At 42.3% G+C, this 24,435-nt stretch overlaps 1 protein-coding gene across 2 annotated transcripts in view; it reads left to right on the forward strand.

The window, feature by feature from the left end:
• cdh8 (cadherin 8) overlaps window positions 1–4,813 on the forward strand; it is a 158,029-nt gene extending 153,216 nt beyond the window's left edge. For both annotated transcript variants that reach the window (XM_034079645.1, XM_034079638.2), the window contains 2 exons: window positions 2,332–2,583; window positions 2,727–4,813. In XM_034079645.1, the coding sequence (XP_033935536.1) occupies window positions 2,332–2,583; window positions 2,727–3,220 (746 nt within the window). In that variant the 3' untranslated portion in view covers window positions 3,221–4,813. The remainder of the gene's footprint in view (window positions 1–2,331; window positions 2,584–2,726) is intronic.
• Window positions 4,814–24,435: the final 19,622 nt, after the last annotated feature.

Consider the following 24,435-nt stretch of genomic DNA (forward strand, 5'->3'; position numbering starts at 1 on the left):
AAAATATTTGTACCCCGTAAGCTATATAGTAAAACAAATATTAACAATATAAAAATCATGTTGACAATGATTGCCTAAAGGGATGGATTTTTTAAGTTTGACTTAAAAAGCTCAGAATGCTATACAGGCGGGAGTAGCTTGTCCTGGGAACTGAAGGGTCGCTGGTTCAAGTCCCGATCGGACAAAAATAAAGACTATGGCACGGTAGCTGGAGAGGTGCCAGTTCACCCTCTTGGCACTGCCGAGATGTCCTATAGCAAGGCACCAAACCCCCAACTGTTCCCTGGTGCCAGGAATCCTGGGAGCCTCTTCCCTTTGGCACCTGTTCATATAGAAATGCATGTGTATCTGTATAAGTCCTATGCCTGTGTGCATGTGTACTGTGTGGAACAATAACAGAGAGAAAAACTGAGAAAATAAAGAAAATGTCTTCTTCTTCACGTTAAAAGAGTGAAGAACTAAGTAGGGACCGATATTACATAGCTGTTTCGCAAACTCATGCAATACTGTACCATATATTACATTACGTATGCATGAAACCACTGCATTTACTAGAGCAACTATCCATAACATCAGTATGCAGTAAAACGAAAAGAAAGAAAAGTTTAAACAAAGTTATACTACTTGTACCAACATTACCCCTTTTGCTCCTTCTCATTCGTTCATATCATGTTGCTACTAATTTGGCATGAATCCACAGCTGTGCTTAGTTGCTCACATAATCTTAAGGGACTTCAACAAAATGGTTTCAGACTGTTATGTCAATGCTGTCATTTAGAACCTCCCCACAAAGCTATTTGTAGCAAACATTTATTCAAATGAGCTTTTGTTATGATGATGATTAATATTCAATGTACAGAGTTTCATCAGAACCCATCAGCTGCTCGATGAAACACTTTTATTGCACCTTAAAATATAATAGATAGTAAAAAAGAGAATTTTTATAACTCCTGTAAGTTCAATCAATTTGAAGGTTATCTGCACACCTGCCTCTCTCTTTGAGTAGCAGACCTTCCCTGTCAATTGGCTGACAGACAAGACATGTGTACTTCTATTTTTACCATCAATAGTTAACATAAAAATGACCTGTATATGAAGACGAGCCCTGATGGATTTCTTCAGTAGTATATACTTGCAAACTCTCCATGCACTGCGGAATGATCCAAATGAAATGGGACAAGTTGATGCTCATAAAGCAGAGCGTACCCCTTTGTGGCAGAACATAAATCTGAGCATATGTTCACTTGAATTACAGACTGTGCAGAGCAAATAATGATATGATGAGGCTTTGCATCTTTTGATCAAATTTTTTCTCTCAGCACGGCTCGTCTCTTTGTTGCGTATATCACAGCATCTTCTTAACCCTCCCTCTTCAGTGCACCCTCAAGCAGAGAGACAAAGGTTACACTATCAGACATTCTTGTACGTTTTCCATAAGATCAGCAGGAGTAGATTCTTATGGGAATGCAAGTGTTTGATAATGTGATCAGGGTAAGGAGAGCCAGCTAATGAGCAGACAGCTTCACAGAAGTGTCATCAAAGAGCAGCTGGCACCTTTCTGGGTCGACATGTGCCATCTTCTAAGTCAGTGTCGCCTGCATGGTCCCTTGATTCCTTGGGCTCTCAAAGGGGAATAGCCAACTTTGGCTCGCCCTTCTTCATAATTCCCAAATTGGAGTGTGGACAAAAAAGGAAGGTGGCTGAAATCGATCTAAACAAATCAAATCAAGTTTATTTCTATAGCACATTTATAAGCGATTTTTGGTCGAGCCAAAGTGCTGTACATATAATACAAATAGCCTACAGTAGAGACACTTTACAGCAAATACAACAGCACAGATTGTTCAGAATATCAGTATGAGAAAAACAACACCCTCTGTCCTTAGACCCTCTGTCCTTAGACCCTCACATCGTACAAGGAAAAACTTCCAGAGAAAACCCACAGTTTAAAGGGAACATGGGAGAAACCTCAGGGAGAGCAGCAGAGGAGGGATCCCTCTCCCAGGACGGACAGACGTGCAATAGATGCCGTGTGTAAATCGAAGAGATAATACATTTGACAGCATATAGACCGAATGTTAGGAAATGCATGTGTCTGTAATAAGAAGATGAATCCACGAGGATGTCAGCTACAATCCTGTGGAAGCCATCTAAGGCATTGGCATTCAAGAGTGTTAGAAAGCCTAGTGACAATTGAAAGGAAATTAGTTTAACCTCATTCTGCATCGATTTTCACACCACTTAAAAATAGTACTTCGGTCTGATGCTAACATGAATAACAATGGCGTTTTCACACATCTTCATCTCTGGCTTTACCTTTCTCTCTGACAGACAATTCAATCAGTGTCTTGGCCAAGCATGATACCTTCCGGCGACAGAAACAGGAAATGTACTTCCTGCCAATCATTGTGACGGACAACGGGAATCCACCAATGAGCAGCACCAACACCCTGACCATCCGAGTCTGTGGATGCAGTAAGGATGGCATCGTCCAGTCCTGCAACGTGGAGGCCTACGTCTTACCTATCGGCCTGAGTATGGGAGCTCTCATCGCCATCCTGGCCTGCATTATACTGCTGTTGGGTGAGGAGTTTCTTTATTTTGCATTGCCACATTATTGTTAAAACTTCCATGATCTGCTTGTACTAACAGAAAATGCACCTGCCAAAGCTTGACCGAGACTTCTATTTTCTATCTTCCTTTCTGTCCCTCCGTCTTTCTGACAGTAATAGTAGTACTATTTGTGACCTTGAGGAGACACAAGAATGAGCCTCTGATTATAAAGGACGATGAAGATGTGAGGGAGAATATCATCCGTTACGACGACGAAGGAGGCGGCGAGGAAGACACGGAGGCCTTCGACATCGCCACGCTGCAGAATCCGGATGGCGTCAACGGCTACCTACCGCGCAAGGATATCAAGCCCGACCTGCAATTCATGCCCAGGGCGGGACAGCATTCTGGTCCAAACGGCGTGGATGTGGACGAATTCATCAATGTACGGCTCCATGAGGCAGACAATGATGCCACAGCGCCGCCTTACGACTCCATCCAGATCTATGGATACGAAGGTCGGGGATCCATGGCCGGTTCACTTAGCTCACTGGAAACGGCATCATCAGACTCGGATCAGAACTATGACTATCTCAGAGAGTGGGGCCCACGCTTCAGAAGACTTGGGGAGCTCTACTCAGTGGGCGAGAGCGACCGCGAAACCTGACCTTTGGTTCGTTAGAAAAAAAGACCTTTCCGATTTCTTTTCTGTCCACATACTTGTGTGTTAAACGCTAGGGGGTTTGCTGGCTTTTAGAAACTGGTGTTTAAAAAAAAACTGTTAATAACAAGACAGGCCAACTTTTTGTATTCTTCTTAGAGTGAGGTATAGCAGTCGTCATCCCTACGTATCACTACGTCAAGCGCATTGTAATTGTTGAGCCAAACAATGTCTTTATTAGGAGATCTATGATTCTTGTGGAGTGTAACTTAGATTCCGTTGTGGAGTGTCTAGCAGTATTATGGGTGTTAGTCAATTGCTGAGGCTGCCAGTAGCAGCAAAACCCTGGGATTGCTGGTAGTTGCCTGATGAAAGGGAAAAAGGAATATTGTTGGGTTCTCTGAAGCGGACATTTCATGCTCCATGGACAGAAAGTTGGGCCTCAGAAAGTGCAGAATGACTCTTGTCCGATGTCCCCACCCAACTGATCGGCAATATGAAGAAAGTGACAATGAAAAAGCAATATATGGTCTACATTACAATGATGAATGTATGTATGATTTGAAAAAGGCAAAAAGACAAACCAGTATTGGCTTTAAGGTGAATTTGTTATAATTTGATATGTTCTACGGTGGCCACATTTATAATCTAAAGCCCAGAGAGGCTTGCTTTGTACAACTCTTTGTATTTACACGCTACAGGTGTGGATCGCAGGTGTTACTAGCCTATAAAAGACTGACGCGAAGACAAAAAAGAGAAATGTAGAAACTCTGAGGCCTTCTTTTTACAGAAGCAACATTAAATACAATTGTAATCTACTGTTTTTTGACAAGAGATGTGTTGATTCTTCATTATTGTTCTCAGTTTTTGAATTTCTGTTATTAGAATCATCTTTTATTCTGTGCTGACAATTTGAAGTGAGTGTGTTTTAGATTCTTTCACATTCAGCTGTTTTTTCACTTGAACACTATTTCATAACAGCCAAACCATATCATGAATTTATTGCAGTTGATAATGTAGACTAGATGCAAGCAAAGCAAACAAGAGCTCTAAGTAACAATACAGACGATCGAATTAATTGGGACTGCAGGAATGGGACCTTTCTGACACATGCTAATTCTGTGTAAAATATATCTCATAAATTCTGAGGTACAGCCAGTGAGCGTCTGAGCACAATAGTCCAATTGATACCAGAGTATATGTGACTCTCCCTAAACATCAAATCTCATTTAGGGAACACAGATTGCATTAGCCCAAGAAAAAGGAAAACACAAATCAAGACTATGTGCATATTGTGCTTACACTGTATGATATCAATAAAAAAGACTTGTAATGTACATAGAGTTACCGCTAATGTCATTAGCTTTCAATGAGGTGGTAGGTTTGTCTCTGCACGTTAGCTCTTGCACATAATGAGAATTTCAATGGCACTACAGCTGCGTGCATACTCAGTTTGTACTGATACAGTATTATGGCAGTTCTCGGTAGACTTAACAATATATATGGAATAGTCCTACATGCAGATCATATTTTGTACTGTGCTTTACTGCTTATAAATGTGTATGTTCAATTATTTACTCCCTGTACTGTAATCTAAGATACCCTGTATTGTTTCCTACTTTGTGAAATATATTTTTATAAATATCACTGATTGGCTGTGGTTTTCTTTTGCAGATGAGAACTTGAGGGCAATCAAACCTTGCACATTGGATATTCAAATTGTTAATGGGATCTTCCTACCATTTGTATACACCAACAAGGGGCGAATTACTTGTAATATGATAATTGGATAATGGCTTCAGAGAGAGCTGTCTGAAGTTTGAGAAAAGAACCCTAATGATGTTGCAGTGATGTCATCAGGGTTATTCGGCCAATGGCTTGGAGGCTACAAACTAAATGTGTTTAACAAACTTCAGGTGTTGAGTTTGAAAGAGTTTACAAGACATTGGGGAACTAACAACAGTTGCAAGTGATGGCATTATGAGAGCCAAGTTATTTTGGAGTTTGATGCTAGAGTTAAGAAATCTACTACTTTTGAACTATCGTTTGTTCAAACTGTGTCTTGTGATTCCCTCAACTTTATGGAGGTAGGTTGCTACAATGAATCACCTGGTCTGTTTTGGTCCTTGGTTTCTTATGGGTTTGACTAAAAGTTATTGCACCAATTATGTAAATGACAACATTTCATCAGCTCGTGGAAAGCCTTGAAGGTTGAAGAGAAATATCCAACATTGTAATGTAAATGTAGAAAATACAACTGGACCCATTGTCAAAGTAACAGGAAGGCTGCGCTGAATCTCGTATGCTTCATCAAACAGTGACCCTCTTTGTCACATAGCATATTCTGGCCATGGGCTCCTTTAAAAACACACATTGTTTGTTCCATTGTGTTTCCTGCTGCTGTGGTAAGCACGACATGGACTTCTAACCGACTTGACTCAACATTCTAGTACTACAGCTTTAGAACTGAACATGCACGCTAAGACAGCAGTAAGATCAAATCAAGTTTTATTTATATAGCACATTTATAAACGAATTTTGGTGGAGCCAAAGTGCTGTACATAAAATAAAAATAGCCTACAGTAGAGACACTTTACAGCAAATACAACAGCACAGATAAGAAAACAAACCATGGAGGAAAGAAAAGTCAAATGCTTATCATTTCCCAGCAGCTTTTCCTTAGTTTTAAAATGGTTATGATGTTGAAGGCAACCCTTCATCCCTATACAAGTTGCCGTTTTGCTTTCCAGAAAATAAACTGTCTTAAGAATGTGCTTTATCAGTTTGACATTATGAAGTTATGACAATTCAACTTTTATAAAATATAGCGAGCAATGCTGTTTAAATAACTTTCAGGATTAAACAGAATGTGTCCCTGTCACACAGATAGGAACAGAGCAGTCCTTTCAAATATGGTCACACTGAATTATATATATATAATTCTAAACAGCAAGATATAATTAGAATAATGCGACCTAATCTGCCGTCTATCACTATCTCTGTCTTATCAAACCAGGGGAAAAACAATGTAGACTTGTGTACGACTGTTATTCCCATCTCAGAGTACCAAGGGAGATAACAATTATGCATTAGAAAGGCCTTCATTAAAAATAATTAATCTGGTACGTAAATTGTGCTGTGTTACAGTGATATTCATGTGCTTCTGTCATTTATTTTATTTTTTATGAGCAAAGAAGATTAGATGTAATGCAATTTCCCGTTTCTTGCCACTTTTTATTTGTACTTCCCTTTGTTATCCTTTTTTTATACATGTTAAGCATTGTCTCATCTTTGTTAATCTTGTTGAAAGATTAGACTTCTGTTCGGCTCTATCTGATATTGAAGTTTCTCATAAATGACAAAAGATATTTGATCGTATCAATTACCGGCTGCGCCTCACTGAAGTCAAAGGCACAGCATCACACAAATCCACTTGTGCGTATGCCTATATATAGAGCGTGCAGTACAACATATAGGCAGTCAATTGCTCTGCTTGCTAAAGTTCTTGTAATAAAAACAATATGGATACTATTGCCAAAGATACATTTGATGTCAAAGATCAGATATCAGAGGGCTTATCATCTGATTCCACATTGCTTCATACCTTTTCCAAACTTTCCAGGAGAGGTGTTGGTGGTTCAGATGCTTTTACCCTCTGGGATTGGAAGTGATGTTAAATCTGGAGGCTGCTATCTGTACACAGCTGATCCATTAGTCAGAATATCAGCCACGGAACACATTTTACCGCCTGATATCTACAGCTGAATGATAGCACAAATTTTTTTCCGGAATGTACGACCCCGGCAGGTCAGCAGACTCATTTGTAGTCAATCTTCATGCACCCCCACTGCTGTGTATGGCTGCAGGTCTAACAGAGGTTGCCTAACGAAACAGTAAATCAAATTATATTCTTCGTTTTGTCACGTAATGGAAGTGTCCCTAGGGTGACAACCTTGCACTAGGTGTTCCCTGCTGATATTTGGAAGATCGTATAAGGCAGGCTCGTGGCTCTGGCTCGTGTAGAAACTGTAATTACTGTTGCCTGACAGAGATGCCCTCAATTACAAACAAACTTTGGTGCATGCAAATTAGGAAAGCCACTCTCTCTTCTGAATTTTTGAGATATGGGTATCATAGGTTGCTATGTCGTACTCCATGTTTGTTCTTTGTGCTTTTCATATTTACCATTGTACTGTTTGGATTGCAAAGTGTTTCCAAATTACTACTGTATACCTCAAATGGTATGTAAGCGCTTTCAGTTGTTGTTTTTTTAACCATAGTACATTGTATTTGTTAGTAACTAAAAAAACGACATTTGCTAAATGAATCAAAGCTTTTCAGACATTATCTCCCTAAGCAACTTTCCTGTTTTAAGTACAGTCCTTATAGTGTTAAGTATTTTATTTCAGAAACTAAAAATACCTCATGCTCTAGTCTAGTGTATTGTTTTATTCAATGTCTTTCCCTTTTGTATCATCTGCACTGTACAGACAACAATCATCTGCCTTACGGGCCATCCACACTACAGCTTCGACAGCTTCAAAAACGGTTTCCAACACGTCTGCCCATTGACTTTGAATGGGGTGACGTCACGTTGCCTCGCTTTTCACCGAACTGAATTGTGGGTAGCATAGCGGTCCGTCTCCGGCGTCAGAAGTTGAATGTTCAACTTCTGACGCCGGAGTAGCCAGCGCCAGCCAGTGTTGTAGTCAAGTCACCAATTCACGAGTCCAAGTCACCCTCAAGTCACCACTCTTCGAGTCCGAGTCCAAGTCCGAGTCACCAAGGGAGAGTCGTAGTCGAGTCCGAGTCCAAGTCCGAGTCACCCAAGGAGTGTCCAAGTCGAGTCCGAGTCATCATTACCTGTGTTCGAGTCCGAGTCCAATTCCGAGTCACTTAAGAAGAGTCCAAGTCAAGTCCGAGTCACAAGTCTTCATGTATTAATCTTCGTGGATATATGTTTTGAAATGTAGCTGCTCCTCTACATTGCTGTTATCCTGTCTATTGGACTGCTGTGAAGCGAGTTTGGCTACAATTCTTGTAATAGGTCCTATACAAATATAAAGCTTATTTCTAATATTATTATTATATATAAATAAACTATATTTAAAATGAGTTACCTTTTAGAGAAGTGATTATATTTGTATGCCAATATTTTCCTATGGTAAAGTTTTCGTTTTGCACTTTTATTTTAATAGTAATAAGATCGGGACTCTTATTTTGAAGGAACTTTTACGGGTTAAATCAGTTTACCGATAAAGATTTATCCCCAGAAAGCACATGGCTACATTCTGCATGTTAAGTAGCCATGTGCTTTCGTTATCGGCTGAATCTTTATTTATTGATTAGATCACGTTACTCTGATGATAGTGTTCAAGACAGCCTATATGTCTGAACTCAATCCTTAGAGTAATGTGTTACGGAGCCTTCTCTTCTATATTGTTTCCACATAACGAGCATTTTGCGCTGCTCTTTTCCAATGTGGAAGCAGAATGTGTGAAAGCATACAGCACGATGCGGGGTGTGTCTGTAGACATCTCTAGACTGGAACAGCGGGGCCCAGTACGTGAACTCGCCATACAGGAGAGATCAGACTCCAGAGAAAATGTGCTCGAGTCCGAGTCCAAGTCGGAGCGTCAATGTACGAGTCGAGTCCGAGTCATCGTGGGGGGGGGGAATTCACGAGTCCGAGTCCGAGTCCAAGTCATCCTGTGCGAGAATTCACGAGTCCAAGTCCGACTCGCGTCAATCAGTGCGCGAGTCCGAGTCGAGTCACGAGTCCCGAAAATCGGCACTCAAGTCCGACTCGAGTCCGAGTCCAGGACTCGAGTACTCCATCTCTGGCGCCAGCCAATCAAATCCCGTTTCTGAAAATCTGACAGCTCAAGCCCTAGCCAATCAAACCGCGTTTAAACTGGGAGAGATATCCCGCCGTTAATTTCTATATTTCAAAAGAAGATGGAGGAGAAACTAATTATCACCGTAGCAAATCACCCGGTTTTGTATGACCAGACCCTCTTCACCTACCGGGATACAAACCGGAGGAACCAGGCATGGAGGGAGGTGGCAGAGACAGTGGGGGAAACTGGTAGGTTTTCGCCTGTTTGGGGAGTTTATATATATATTGCTCGTATAAAATCCCCGGGGTTTTTTGCTTTGTATGTCGGGGGCGGGAGATTCATGTGATTGGTTGTTGGTCGCGTTGCTCGAATAAAATCCCCAAGCTTCAGACACGCCCAGCTCCAAGCTTTTTTTGAAGCTGTAGTGTGGTCGCTCCGTTACTCTCATACAAAAACAAATGTGTCTGAATTCTGTGATGAAGTAACAACATCTAATAAAGATGGAAGATGTCCTTTATTTATACTATTTCTTAATATCGGTAAACCCGACATGGCTTTGGAAACATAATGTGTCTGATGTGTGTGTGTTTGGGTTTTGATTTAGGCCCAATTCCAAACCACACCTCTTGGACAAAAAATGTAAATTAATAACAAAAATAAAACTCCAAACATCTTTAATTGTGTTAAATTTTGTAAAGCTCTTTTAGTTTTAAACCTGATGTTTATAAGCTTCTTAGTTTTTGCAACAGTCTGAATGTAAATATACACAACTTTATAATAGAATTCACACATTTTCCTAAGTTAAAAAAAAAATTAGGTTATCATGAGGTTGTTAACATCGCAATTTATCAGTGGATGTTTGCTGGAACTACTTGTACACAGCTTGTTTCATGACGGACACACGCAGCGTTGAGTCCGGTCAGGTAGGGCAGCAGGTGAAGTCAGGACCGATGCAGATTCGCTGTTTGAGGGCTTGATAACCCACTCCCCCTCCACACTCGTTGGTTTGGAACAGCACTTAATGTGGCGGACCCTCCGCGTGAACATGCAAACGGAGGGGTAGTGTGTAGGGGTAGGGTGTAGGGGATGGATTGGAATTGGGCCTTAGTCTGCTTCCCTTCCTACTTGCTGAACCTCAGTACTTTTCCATTCACCCAGCCACTCCCACCCACTCAGCTCACCTGGGCTCCCAGCTGCATCTCATCTACAACCGAGCCAGTATATACGTTTGTTCTTGCCACTCATGCAAGCCTCTTTAGAACTTGGCTCTGGACTGGTTTCCAGTTACGGACCCTGACCTGTCCGGTAAACCTTCTGAGATCTGCTTCCACGTCCTTGGTCAGTGTCTCCCCTTGGCTGTTGGCTGTCACTGGGGCGGCCTACCTACTGGCTTCCTGATCCTTGGCCCAGCCTTAACCTATCTTTTACCTGTCCGCTACATGTAGGTCGGACTTTGTCACTACTTGTGTTGGTTAATTGACCTACCCTTCCCTGTACCTGCTGAGTTTTGACATTAAAGGTCATTACTGGACACCACCCTCTGTTTCCAGGCACACATCAAATCTGTTACCAAATCCGCCTTCTACCATCTCAAAAACATTGCCAGACTCGGCCTTCACTCTCTGACTCTGTGGCAGAAACACTTGTACACGCCTTCGTCACATCCCGTCTGGACTACTGCAATGGAGTCCTGTCCGGGGTTCCCAGCAAAACCCTGGACAGGCTCCAACACGTCCAGAACTCTGCCGCCAGGCTTCTCCCCCGCACCATGGCAACATATCACCCCCACCCTCATCCACCTCCACTGGCTGCTGGTCAAGTCCCGGATTCAGTACAAAACACTGCTCCTCACGTACAAGTCCCTCCATACCCTCGCCCCCCAGTACTTATCGGACCTCCTCCATCCCTACACCCCTTCTCGGAGTCTGCGGTCCATCCCCCGCTCTCGCCTCCGAACTGTTGGTCACAGGACGTTCAGTGTTGCGGCCCCCACCCTCTGGAATGCACTTCCCGAGATCCGTAAAGCTGCCTCCCTGGACATCTTCAAATCATCATTAAAACACACCTGTTCACCCTGGCCTTCGGGCCCTAGCCCTTTATTGGTCCCCCGGCTTCCATTATTTTTTGTTTGCCCTTTGATTGTCTGTTTGTTTTGTTTGTCCACCATGTACAGCGACCATGGGTTCCTTGAAAGGCGATATATAAATATCATTTATTATTATTATTATTACCAACTGTTCCTTGCGTCATGTGTGCTGCATTTGGGTTATGGACCCAGCGCACACTAGAGGGTTTAAGGCACCCTTTAGAAGAGCAGGGCCCGGCTGGTAGATCAATCAATCAATCAATCAATCAATCAATGTTTATTTATATAGCCCAATATCCCAAATGTTACATTTGTCTCAGTGGTCTTCACAGTGTGTACAGAATATCAGTATGACAATACGACACCCTCTGTCCTTAGACCCTCACATCGTACAAGGAAAAACTTCCGGAGAAAACCCACAGTTTAATGGGAAACATGGGAGAAACCTCAGGGAGAGCAACAGATGAGGGATCCCTCTCCAAGGACGGACAGACGTGCAATAGATGCCGTGTGTAAATTGAAAAGATAATACATTTACAACATAGGTAGTCCAAATGTTTGGAAATGCATGTGTGTATAATAGGAAGATGAATCCACGACGATATCCATCCAGGACCTATGATCCAGGACCACAGCCACGACTCAAGATCCAGGGCTCGAGATCCAGGACACAGGACCGCAGGATCATCCATGACTCCGGATCCCGACGTATATAGACACCAAAAAGAAAGACATTTGGGGAAGCTGGTTTAATCGGAACATGAGAGTACACAGGTATAGACAGAGAGAAGGAAGAAGTAAGATGTCCCCTGACAAACTACGCCTATATCAGCAAAACTAGGGGCTGAATCTAATCAGCCCTAACTATAAGCTTTATCAAAAAGGAAGGTCTTAAGCGCACTCTTAAAAACGGATAGGGTGTCTGCCGCCCGAACACAAACTGGAAGCTGATTCCACAAATGTGGAGCTTGATAAGATAGATCGGCTCGCCAGTAATGGGGGATGTACTGGTGGATCAAACCATAACTGTTTCCTAACCAAAGACATCTTTGCTCGCTCGGCTATTGTTGGCTGATGGGTCTTATGCCCTCACCACATGTTTTGACTCTTGTGCAGGACGTTAGACTCTGTGACAGATCTGGCCTGCTGCTGGGTCTAGATCGGGATTATTTGCCTTGACCCGTCCTTGCCAGCACCGTGGATATTCATCTCCTTGGACATTAACCAATTAGACCATGCCTCTCTGCATGCTCCTATTAGGCAACCACTATAGCCGCGTTCACACTGCGGTACTTTTCCCACAAAGGTTCATGCGAACTTAGTTCATGATCGCGTTCACACCAAAAAGAGCCGGTTCTAAAAGTAATTCATGCAAACCTTTTTACCCCCTCGAAAGTCCCTGCTAGAGAGCAGGGACTTTCGAGCAGCTCTTTTTTGAGAAAAGAGCTATATTCCTGATTGGCTGGGCGGATTGCAAACCACGCCCCGTAAAACTCCCAAAAAGTTTTGTGAAGCCGCCATTTTATTATCCTCGCATTATCATTATTAGCATTAGCCCAGCGCAGAAACGCAGAGAGACTAACTTATGGCAACACAAAATAAAACATGGGAGCGGTGGAGATGAGGAGGTGTCGGCGTTCTGGCGATTTACTCGGAAGGCTTCAGTAGAAGCTGCTGGGAGTCCCAGCAGCTTCTACTGAAGCCAGTCCCCAACTCCGGGGACTTCCGGCCGGGGACTTTGGGCGGCAGTATACGCCGTGAAGTTGTTTGCGGCCTGCCAGTAAACCCAAAGCAGAAGAAGAAGAAGTGACGTCAGCGGCTTCATTTGCCTAATCCACCCCCAGGGACTTTTTCTGGTGTAAACGTGATCTGTACTTAGTTCATGCGAACTAAAGAGTTTGCATGAACTAAGTTCGCATGAACCTTTTGTCGGAAAAGTACCGCAGTGTGAACGCGGCTTTTGAGACCATGCAGTCAAGTGTTCTGAAGGGAGTGTTGAACTATAATTGGGGACACCTCCAGTCTGTCATCTGGGTTCCATCCCCAGTCCATTGGCTAGAACGAACGGTAGAACCAGGAGATGGAGATGGCCCTACGGTGCAGGTCTCTAAACAATCCTTGTCCTTGTAGCAGGGCCGGTGTTTGGCATAGGCGACATAGGTGGTGGCCTAGGGCGCCAGATCTGGGGGGGCGCTGCACTGGCAGCTCTGGGAGGGAAAACTATTATTTTTACTGTTTGTGCTCATCCTAACTTTCGGCCTTGATGTAACAACATTCATAATTAGGTAAATGTAACAGCCTTTTCACCCCGGTTACACTTTCCATTTGCCCTGTACGATGGGCGCTGGAAGTGATGAAAGTGGGGGATGTTGGCTTATCAGGCGCCCGCAGCTCACAGCCAAAGTGCGAGTGAGCGTGGGAGCGAGCGAGGGAGAGAGAGAGAAGGGCGCACCGGTACCGGCGCCAGGGATGTGCACAGGTACGGGCTAATGTTGCCCGGGCATGGGAGAGGTTATTTTTTTTTTTCTGTTGTGGTCGAATCAACATGATAAGCCACAATTACTATTGTAGTGTCTCGTTGCGGGAAACACACCAGCTTCATTTTTCTTCTACTACTTCCTTTACTTCTTCTTATAGGCTATGTAATTGCCCGTGACATTTTGAATAAATAACTTGTTTCAGTGTGAGCTCATTCCACACAAGTGTTTTAAACCAGGTAGGCCTACGTTTTTATTATTTATGTTCTATATCGCTAAGTGTGTGATTACACATGTTACGTATTATATATATTGTTGAACTGTCCTGTCGGCTCCCAGACCGTGGTCGAGGAAACAGGGGGGATGACTATATGTCGTCTCCCAGGGCAGAAGCAGCCAGCTTTGGGTTCAATAACCCACTTTACTGAAATGACTGGAGAGAGACGAGCTCTTCTCGGGAGGTCGTTGCATTTATTTCGCTCTTCTGTTTCACAAGATACATCACAGACCTCTGCTTTTTCCTGCTGCCTCGTTTCATTTCCAGGAAACATATACACCGCTCACTCACTCTCGCTCTACCATACCCACACCCACATGCACGCGCCACACCCCTCTCTTAAAGGGGTAGCAATCTCACTCTGCATGACCCTAATGTCATAACAATATCATATGTATTATACTGTATTGGTGCCGGTGCGTTAAGACCACCTCTAGTGTCGGATTTTGGAAAATGGATTTTGAGTTTTCTCATGGCAGGGACTTTACTTCCTCTTGACACCGTGGGTTATTTAAAAAAAAACACCTACATATACAGTACTTGTTATTGTGCTTCTGTCTTTCTGTGTCTTTTCATCTGCTCCGTAAACTCCTATTAAACATCCATGGTAAAGGAGAACACTTCGCTGTCCCGCTTCATTGTAGGATTTCTGCCATGTCTTTACTTCAGTTTGACCATCTCTGTTATTAAGTTATGGAATACTAAATAAATAGGTCATTAGATACCTTACCGTCACTGCGCTCATAAAGAATGATAAGAATAATGCGTATTGAACTGGTTTCATGAATTAGTGGGTTTATTTAAGGTAATTAGTTATAAGCACTATTTTATCAGTATGTCTGCAATGGTCCAACTACATTAGAACATAATTGTCCGCATTTTTTCTTTAGTAGTTTCTAACATTAGATATTTTAATGAGATATGGACCGCAAAACAAAAAATGTCCCTGGTTTTCATTTTAAAAATGAAGTCACAGAATGCAAGTAGTTGCCTTAGCTTATTTTGTAATGAGATGATGATGTGAATTACTGTTCAGATTAGTTAATGTAATAATCGTTTTGGTCTTATATATTTTTTCGGGGGGATGCCCTTTTTCCTGTTTAGAGCAATAGCCCCTCCAAATGTCTGTGCACGTCCCTGACCGGCGCTGTTGTTATTACTAGCATCTGGTGCTAGCTGCACTAACGGATATAAGAAGAAGATGATTCTACAACAGGGGTGGGGGAGAGGTCTCCTGTCAGACTGAGAGACTCAGTGAGGTAAAGGACTCTGAGTGTTTAGATAGCTAACTTTAGTCTAAGTTATCTCAGTGGGTCTCAAACGTTTTGATCACAATCTATGTAAACAAATATGTCCAAGGCACTCCTTTCTAATTATTGGGATGAACAGGTTTTAAATCATTTCAATGTACTATACGACAGTAAACCAAAAATATCGTTTAAAACTGGAGATAAAAAAATATGCATAAATAAATAAATAAATGTTAACTAGGTAAAATAAGATATAAATGAACAAGAAAAATAAAATAAGTTACATGTATTTGTTACTGGCTTTGGTAGCTTATTGGTTATGTTCACATACTTATTTGATTATTAAAATGTAAACCGATCTTTTTCAGCCAGCTAAAATCTCGCCTAGGGCAGCAAATTGTCTAGAACCGGCCCTGCCTTGTAGAATCAACTTTCTCTGGGTCGATACGCCAACAACACACTGACCAGCTTGTCCACTGGAAAGTCCCCATTGCAGTAGGCCTCCAGGTTATAGCCTCCATTGTTCCTGGAGAAGGAGGACTCCTGCCCATCTGTCCAAGGCATTCATCTGCCACCGGACCTGGGTGTAAGCGCCGCCAAGGGAGAGGGGGTTCAAACCATTAGGACTCATGTACTCCCTATTGTTGGAGGCGTCCAATGAGTGGCAGTGAGTGGGAGGATATGCATTGCTATGATTTTGAGTTAACTCTTTTTTCTTTTGCATGTAGGGAAATATTAAAAACATATGCTGCGCAAGATGTTCTAGAATTTGGCATTGATTTGATTTAATTATCTGTAATGCTGTAAACATATAACTATTCAAGAAGGCTTTGTATTAGTAAAAACTAGTTCATTAGCCTCTACATACACATGCATATAACTGTATTAAAAACAGAATCCCTGTGTGATTTTGCTTAGACAAATAGTTTTCCTACCTTTACTCTCAATAACAAAGTCCCAAGAGAATTCACAAATAAACACGTTTCTTTATTATATGAATGTATTCCCTCATTATGATTGAACTTATTCAGGCAGAATAACCTTAACTGTAACTTATTTTAATTAAGTTCCATCAAACAGTGTTTACATGTCTAATTTAGTCCACTTTGATCTTCTGCGAGGTTGCTGCGAGAAATATTGTACAACATCATTACAAAAGAAAAGTAAACAGTGTGATCAGGTGCAGATATAGGTAGTGGAATGGGTGCACTTGCACTCACAAAGGATAATGAAATTCCTCAAAGTTTGTTTCAGGAGTGGACAAAGTACTTTTGGGACCATTAATGTTCTTTAGAAGAAAGGATCACACTAATGTTCAAACCAATCTTGTGTTTTCGCCATTGGTCACTGGACCGCCAAAACACGTAAACACCATATGGTCGCAGCTCCTGCTCTAATTCATTCTGCTAGCAGTTTTCAAAATGTTGTTGACATGAAGGACTGTGCGACCGAAATTAATTCAGCCAAGTTTGACATCCAGTTAAGCCAAAGTTAGAACTTTTCTCTTCTCACATCCCGCACTTGACCTATAGCAACCTGTAATTAAACCCACGATAGTGTCATGTTTTCATAAGATAAGATGGTACTTTATTGATCCCAATTTGGGAAATGTTTGTGTTACAGCAGCATAAGAAGACAATACAATACAAATTCAAAGTCTAGAAATAATCAAGAAAGTACAAAATATACATGTTACAGAAGCTGACTGGCGGTGGGAGGAAGCGTCCCGGCGGATAGTTACTTTCTCCACCCAGGACGCAAGGGTGAATGAAGGGCCCCGCCTCCTCCCTATATGATCCCACTGTTGTGACACAATCGTCTTTAAAAAATAAAAATGATTGCTTGAATCCCAGTCTGAGTGTTGTTTCTCTCCACAAATCCACACTTCCACATAATGTTAACCGTACAGATTCCTCACTCGCTGCCCCAGTTGTAACTCCAGCAAAGGAAGCAGCTAGTGGGCATGCACAGGTGAGAGTGATAAACCGCGCTATGCGGGTACAGGGACATTATGGTCAGCGTAGCAGGGTTAGGAGACACACAACGCCGAGTGTAAAAACTCTGCGTGATGCATTTCACTGTTTGGGTGAATGCATCATGGTGGAGCGCGCGCTCTCGAAGCGGAGAGAATACTTACTTCCAGGTGTAAAATTCTCTAAAGCAACTACTATGAGGTGCTCCGACCCTCGGTCCTGACGGACTCCAACTTGTGTTTATTAATCAAACAAATAAATAAACACAAGGATAATGATGTGTTATTGTTGAGTAAATGGAGAATTGCACAGGGGAAAATAATGTATCTATGCCACAATTTTAGATGCGGATTTTGTTAAATGAATACGTTTGCACTATAAATTGACGGGGGAGGGAGTAGCAATAAAGATAACACCATTAAACAGTTACACAACATAATAGAAATAATATCGATAGCAACGTCCCTAGCAACCACCTTGGTAACAATGAAAACGTTGTATAGACACAATTTCCTGAAGTAATCTTCGTAATAACTAGCAAACTAAAGATCATGTACATCCACTGCACACATAATCTGAAATAACAACTCATATTTCTTGCATCAAATGACATCAAAACACATTTTAATGGCCAAACTAACTTTAAAATAGGCATTTTCCACCGAGAATAAAACGAAGTTCGGCCATGTTTTCTTTTTCTGCAGGGAGAAATTTGAAGATCACGTGACATAGACGACAGCCATTGGAATGAATGGTGAAAAAAAACGTAGGGATCTTAACATTTCAGAGGCGTTTTTGTGGAAATACTACGTCCCAAGTCGTGGACCAACGTAGTTATTACACTTTTTTCTTGTGAGACTGGGTTGGCCTGAGACCTGAAAAACAGGCTTGGGGTTTAACAGGCCTAACACAGTGTTATGGGGAATGAAGCAAAGCTGTGTATTAACGGAGTGGATGGACAGGACGCTGAGACTGGGTTTTTCACTCCAGTTTTGCAGCATGCCTCCTCCGTTCGCAGGCATAAGAGAGGTGAAGCTATCATCCAGAGGGGATATTCCTCTCGACAGAGGTTCAGACCCTGTTGCAAACACAGGCAGTGTCTGCTGTGCTCGCTCAAGACAGAGAGGAAGGGCACTCCCTGTACTTCCTGGTTCCCAAGAAGACAGGAGAATTCAGGCCCATTCTGGATCTTCGCAGCCTGAATCTCCACATTGCACGCAAAAAATTCCAGATGTTAACTATAAATCAGTTGCTGGGACTGGTGCAGCCAGGCGATTGGTTCACAACCATCGACCTGAAGGACACTTACTTTCATGTTGAAATTGCTCCAAAATACAGAAAGTATTTGCATTTTGCCTTCCAGGGTGTAGCCTACGAGTACAACGGACTACCGTTCGGCTACTCCCTATCCCCACGCTACTCCTTACTCCCTATCCCCACGCACGAGAGTTTTCTTTTATCCGGCTAGTCATGGCCAGGTCCAGGGAACAGGCAATGTTTTGAACAGCCCAATTGATCCTACACCTAACTAAGTTGGGCTTTGCGATCAATTGGAAGAATAGCACCCCCATACCTCACCAACAGGCGTTGTATTTGGGAGTGGTGCTCAATGCAGGCGCGCTACCGTGTCAGAGAACAGACGCGCGTCCCTGCTTCGGGCGGTTTGCAGGCTGCGACAGGGGGCAACAGTGACAGCTTTGACTGTCATGCAGACTCTGGGTCCTGCTCGGGTTACTGCATATGGGCCGCCTGCAGAGGTGGTTCTCCAGCCTGCGTTTAGATCCCAAGAGGCACAAATGGCGTCTGGTGGCCATCCCCCGAGGGGTTACGTATGGTAACCCTTGTCATATAAGCACAGGCGGAGCCCTCTACTCGGGGCCCTGTCTGCTTGCTGAAGAGAAGTGTAGGGTAACAGTCAGGAGGCGATGGGATGCACGCACATTCAGGTAGGCCCGCCCCGGGGCCGGCCACGTCTATAGAAGTCTCAGTGGATGAATGCTTACATGATATGATCAAGGGGTAGTACCCATAGAGTCCAGTAGAGGGCTTCATCTGTGCTTATATAACAAGGGTTACCATACGTAACCCCTCGTTTTGTTCCACGAGAAACTATGGAGCAGAGAATTTTCTTCCAGCCAGAGGTGATTTATTGTAGAGTTATGGCAGTTGGCATGAATGTTTTCCTGTATCAGTCCTTGTGACAACGGAGCTGCAGCAGTCTGTTGGAGAAGGAGCTCCGCTGACTGTCCAGCTGCAGGTGGAGAGGATGGGTGGGGTTATCCATGATGGACAACAGCCTGTTCTGTGTCCTCCTCTCCACCACAGCTGCAAAGGGGTCCAGCTTGATGCCGATGACAGACCCAGCTTTCCTGATCAGTTTATTGATCCTGCTGGTGTCACCGGCTCTGATGCTGCCCCCCCAGCAGACCGCAGCAAAGAAGATTGCACTGGCCACAACAGACTGGAAGAAGATCTCCAGCATCTTGCTGCACACGTGGAAGGATCTCAGCTTCCTCAGAAAATAGTCGCTGCTCATCCATAATGTGGAGGAGAAAGCGGCTAGAAATCCAAAAATAAATGTGTAGTGAAAAGACAATGTCTCTGCATGCTGAACATTTGTCCCAGCATCCTCAGCTGCTGAGCAGGGGGAAATGCATGTGAGTGGGGGCCAGTAGTCACTTCCTAAGCATTGTAGTGAGTGTAAAGTTATTATTCCAAACCACAATAAAACAGGCTGGAAACTAAGAAGTAAATTAAGAAATCTTTGCACAAATACAAGTATTTATTAACATATTGGTTTTCAGTTACAACATTATCCTGCAGCGGCTCGTCTGGTCTTCAACCTTCCAAAATGTTCCCACACCACGCCGCTCCTCCGCTCCCTCCACTGGCTTCCGGTAACTGCTAGAATCCACTTCAAGACACTGGTACTTGCGTACCATGCTGCGAATGGATCTGGCCCTTCCTACATCCAGGACATGGTTAAACCGTACACCCCAGCACGTGCACTACGCTCTGCATCAACCAAACGACTCGCTGCACCCTCGCTGCGAGGGGGACCCAAGTTCCCATCAGCAAAAACACGTGGGTTTGCTATCCTGGCTCCAAAATGGTGGAATGAGCTCCCCATTGAAATCAGGACCGCAGAAAGCTTACACACCTTCCGGCGCAGACTGAAAACTCATCTCTTTCGACTCCACTTCGAGCGATAGAATGACTAACAAAGAACTGCTAACAGAGCACTTATATACTAATAAAGGACTGGCTTAGCCAGTTGAGCAGCACTTGAAACGATTGGCTCTTTGAAACCTGATGTTCTTATATGATTCTGTTTTCCTCAAGGTTGTGTCTTCCTGGTCGAATGTACTTATTGTAAGTCGCTTTGGATAAAAGCGTCAGCTAAATGCAATGTAATGTAATGTAATCCTTCCCATGGAGCAATATTATGGTAATGCTGTGCAGAGGGGAAGGGAAAATGCCTCTTATTACACCTTTAATTTATCACCAATATGTTTTTTTGTGTTCTGCTTTTTAGCCGAAGAGAGGATAGCTGTGGTTTTGATTCATTGGTTGCTTACAAAGTGGTCCTAATCATGCAACATGGAGTGTCTTGCAATTAGCATTAATTAGCACCTCTGTTGGTGGATAGCACAGCCAGCAGAATTGCACCATAACTGTCCTGCAGCTTCTACGGTGCACCCGTGTTTTGGCTTCTGCCAAACGACTGCTGGGACCTAAATCAGTTCCTGAGCCTGCTCGTCCCTTCACAGCTGCCAAAGGGATGAAGGAAACGTGGCCCTGCTGGACGACAGAGTGAGTCTTATGAGATACATGGGGCTGTTTTTGGATTATCTTTGTTTGACACTTCTCTGTTGGAAGGTATTATAGCTGGTTACTTTTCAGCAACATCTTCTCAGAGAAAACACACTGAGAAGGAGGGTTTATCAAGCATTTGGATTGTACTGTGGTCTATGTTTACCCAACTGCTATGCTCAGAGAGATCCGAGAAAAATGTATCCAACAGTTGCAGTTAAAATTGTGTTTGAGATCGGCCTTAAAAATGTTCTCTAACATATATTGGAACTAGATGTATACAGGCTTGTAGCAAGCACCAAACAAATGTAACTGAAATGTCTCCTTCCAGATCATGAACCATGAAAGCAGTTGTATGTATGAACTACTTTATGACAAAATATCAACATGAAAAAGTGAAGTGAGAGTCTAGAGTTACTTGATCATTTTGTAGTATTCACTAAGTTCACAGCTTTGTTGAAAACTTGATTTTTATTCTTTTTTTTTTCAAACCTTATTTACGATTTTCTTAACAGTCCATGGTATTGGACCTTGTGTGGATGTAACATTGTTGAATCATAAAGCTGTGGGAATTTGTGTAGTTTAAGGATGTAGGAGAAAAGCAATTTTCCCTTTTCATTAGACTAAATTATAACTACCCACACACAACACTTCTAATCATCGTGTTAATCAGCCTTCATGTTCAGATTGCCTTTATTAGCCTAAACCATATGCTTTCAGAACAGTTTTATTTGTCATTCATCTAACAAAGAATACACAAGGACACCTACAGTATGTTCAAAAAGGCCTTAATTGGATTTTAAAAGGATAATCCAACGTGTTTTTTCAGAAACAAATGCATGTTACTTACTAGGTGAAAGCATGGACTTTTTTACAATTGGCATCCAAACTAATGGTGTCCAGTGGAAGTGTAAGGGAGAAATACTGTGTTGCATTATTGGTTCATGTGGGTTTCAGGTTTATATCTCCTCGAGCATCTACTGTTTTTGATTTCCTTTGAGTAAACTACTAAAGAGAAAGCAAAAACGGTAAGTAATGGTGCGATAATTATAAAGTAAGGCACAATATGATGCAGCACTTCACTGGAGAGGGTGTTCACAAAGTAACTAATCTGCACTTAATAAGGAAGTCATAATTATTTGTTGTTGCAGCTATATGCCAATTATCATTGATTGAGAGGTTGTGAGGAAAAGTTCATTATGGTATTGGTCAGCATGTAGATACACTGATATCTATCTCAATCTTTATTTAATTATATAGCACATTTAAAACAACCTTCAGTTGACCAAAGTGCTGTAATAACTACAATATTAAATAACACAATGGGATTACAATAATTAAAAAGATGATAAAAAAGCTAGAAACATATAACAAATACACATACAAATATAAAAATGTAATGTTCAACTAGTATTAAAAGCCAGTGCAAAGAGGTGAGTTTTTAGCTGAAATTTAAAAAGTTCAATAGACTCTGAGCTGCAACACTGAAAGCCCTGTCACCTCTGTTTTTTTTCCTGCACCGAGGATTCGGAACCACCAACATATTTTGCTGAGCTGATCGCCATGCTCCAGCTAGAGCATGGCGATCAGCTCAGCAAAATATGTTGGTGGGGGCAACAACTCAGACAGGTAATGTGGTGCCAGTCCATGCAATGATTTAAAAACAACAAGTAAGTTCTTGAACTGGATCCTGTAACTGACAGGAAGCCAATGAAGGTCTGCCAAAACGGGTGTGATGTGATCATAACGTCTCTTCCCAGTATGAAGGCGTTCAGCCGCATTTTGGACCAGCTGCAGGCAACGGATCAAACACTTATCAACACCAATATACAGGGAGTTACAATAGTCTAAACGAGACGTTATAAATAAGTGAATTAGCTGTTCAAATTCCTTACTAGGAAGATAGGCTTTTACTTTCCCCAGAAGCCGCAGCTGGAAGAAGCTTGTCTTGACAACTGAGCTTATCTGTTTGTCGAATTTAAAACAGTTGTCAAAGATGACTCCAAGATTTCTGACAGAGGGACGGCTGTAGGAGGCTAAGGGGCAGAGTACACTATTAAAGCCATCCAGGAGTTCAGACTGTCCAAATATTATAATCTCTGTCTTGTTTTCGATGAGAGTCAGGAAGTTGATTTCCATCCATGATTTTATGTCTTTCAGACAGCTAAGCAAGGCAATCCTAGATTCCATATTTGCTTTTATAGGCAGGTATACCTGCAGATCATCTATGTTTTTTAATAAGAGGCTGCACTACAGCGTGTTTAAAAAAGGATGGAACGCAGCCTGAGGTGAGAGAGATATCAAAGTTAAAATATATGACCCAATAGTATTAACCTGTTAAGCCCGAAGGTCCCCGCCGACGGGGACCATGTTTGACCTGTTTTTTTTCACAACACTGTTTCTCGGGGCATCTTAATATTTAAAAACCTATTAATATGTTATACCAGATTAACGAGAAGAATCTCAGCTAACTGACAACACGAACAATTTTTACAGAAACAAAACACAAGAAGCGTTAGCATTAGCCCTTAGCTAAAACGGGCAGATGCTACTTCCGGTGCTAACTAGCAAAAACGATCTTTAAAACTTAATATGTTCTGCACAAACTACATATCATCTTAAAGCTGATACTCAACAGATTATTTGTGTTATACGTATCATCACTGTAGGACACAAACTCACTGAGCTAGCAGCCAGAACAGAGAAGAAAAAAAACAAGAGTTTTCAAAACCATAACAATAATTATGTCTTACCATTGCTGTTTTGTGATCAAAGCTCTTGTTCAAGGGAATACAAACGCTGTTTAAGGTTAGTCCAATGTCTCTTAGTCACTTTAGAATTGTTCCTGATAATCTATCATTACATTCATGGCAGCAGAGTAGGTATAAAGTTTCGCAGTCCCAGCTAATGCTCTCTCACGTGCTGTTTACGCAAACCTCTCTCTACTTGATGTAAGTGTTTAGCGGGACTTACTAACTGTCACTCGATTCTATTGGCTCTAACTGTTCAGAAAAGGTGTCAATCACCCAAATCGACGATCCTGCGTAGTATAAACTACGCCCGCTCCGGCTCCATTATGCACAGAGCGGGTGCTAGAGATGCTAGCTGACGATAGCTATGATCATACCAGATGACTCTTCGTCGGATGATGAAGATCTCCTCCAGCCAGACCTGTATCCGGACAGTAGTGACTCGGATGTTGAACTTCCACCATGGGAAAGGTGTGTAATCTCTCTGTTTTTATATATTACTTATGTGTTTGGTGGAACTGCATCACGGTGTTAGCTTAGCCAAGAAGCTACAGGAATGATTAGGCAAAAATGCTAAATGGTGTTACTTGTCTTTTTGGAGTTACATTTTCTAAATGAATGGCCAGTGAATGAATATACATGTGTTTACTTATTTATTTGGTGTACTATTATTCATTTATAGTCCAATATTATCCTATAAGTATAAGCCAGTGAATTAATCTAATCTCTTTGTTTTTCCACATTTGTTGGATGAG

This window comes from Pseudochaenichthys georgianus, chromosome 3, assembly GCF_902827115.2.
Source record: "Pseudochaenichthys georgianus chromosome 3, fPseGeo1.2, whole genome shotgun sequence".
In the NCBI taxonomy this organism is placed as follows: domain Eukaryota; kingdom Metazoa; phylum Chordata; class Actinopteri; order Perciformes; family Channichthyidae; genus Pseudochaenichthys; species Pseudochaenichthys georgianus.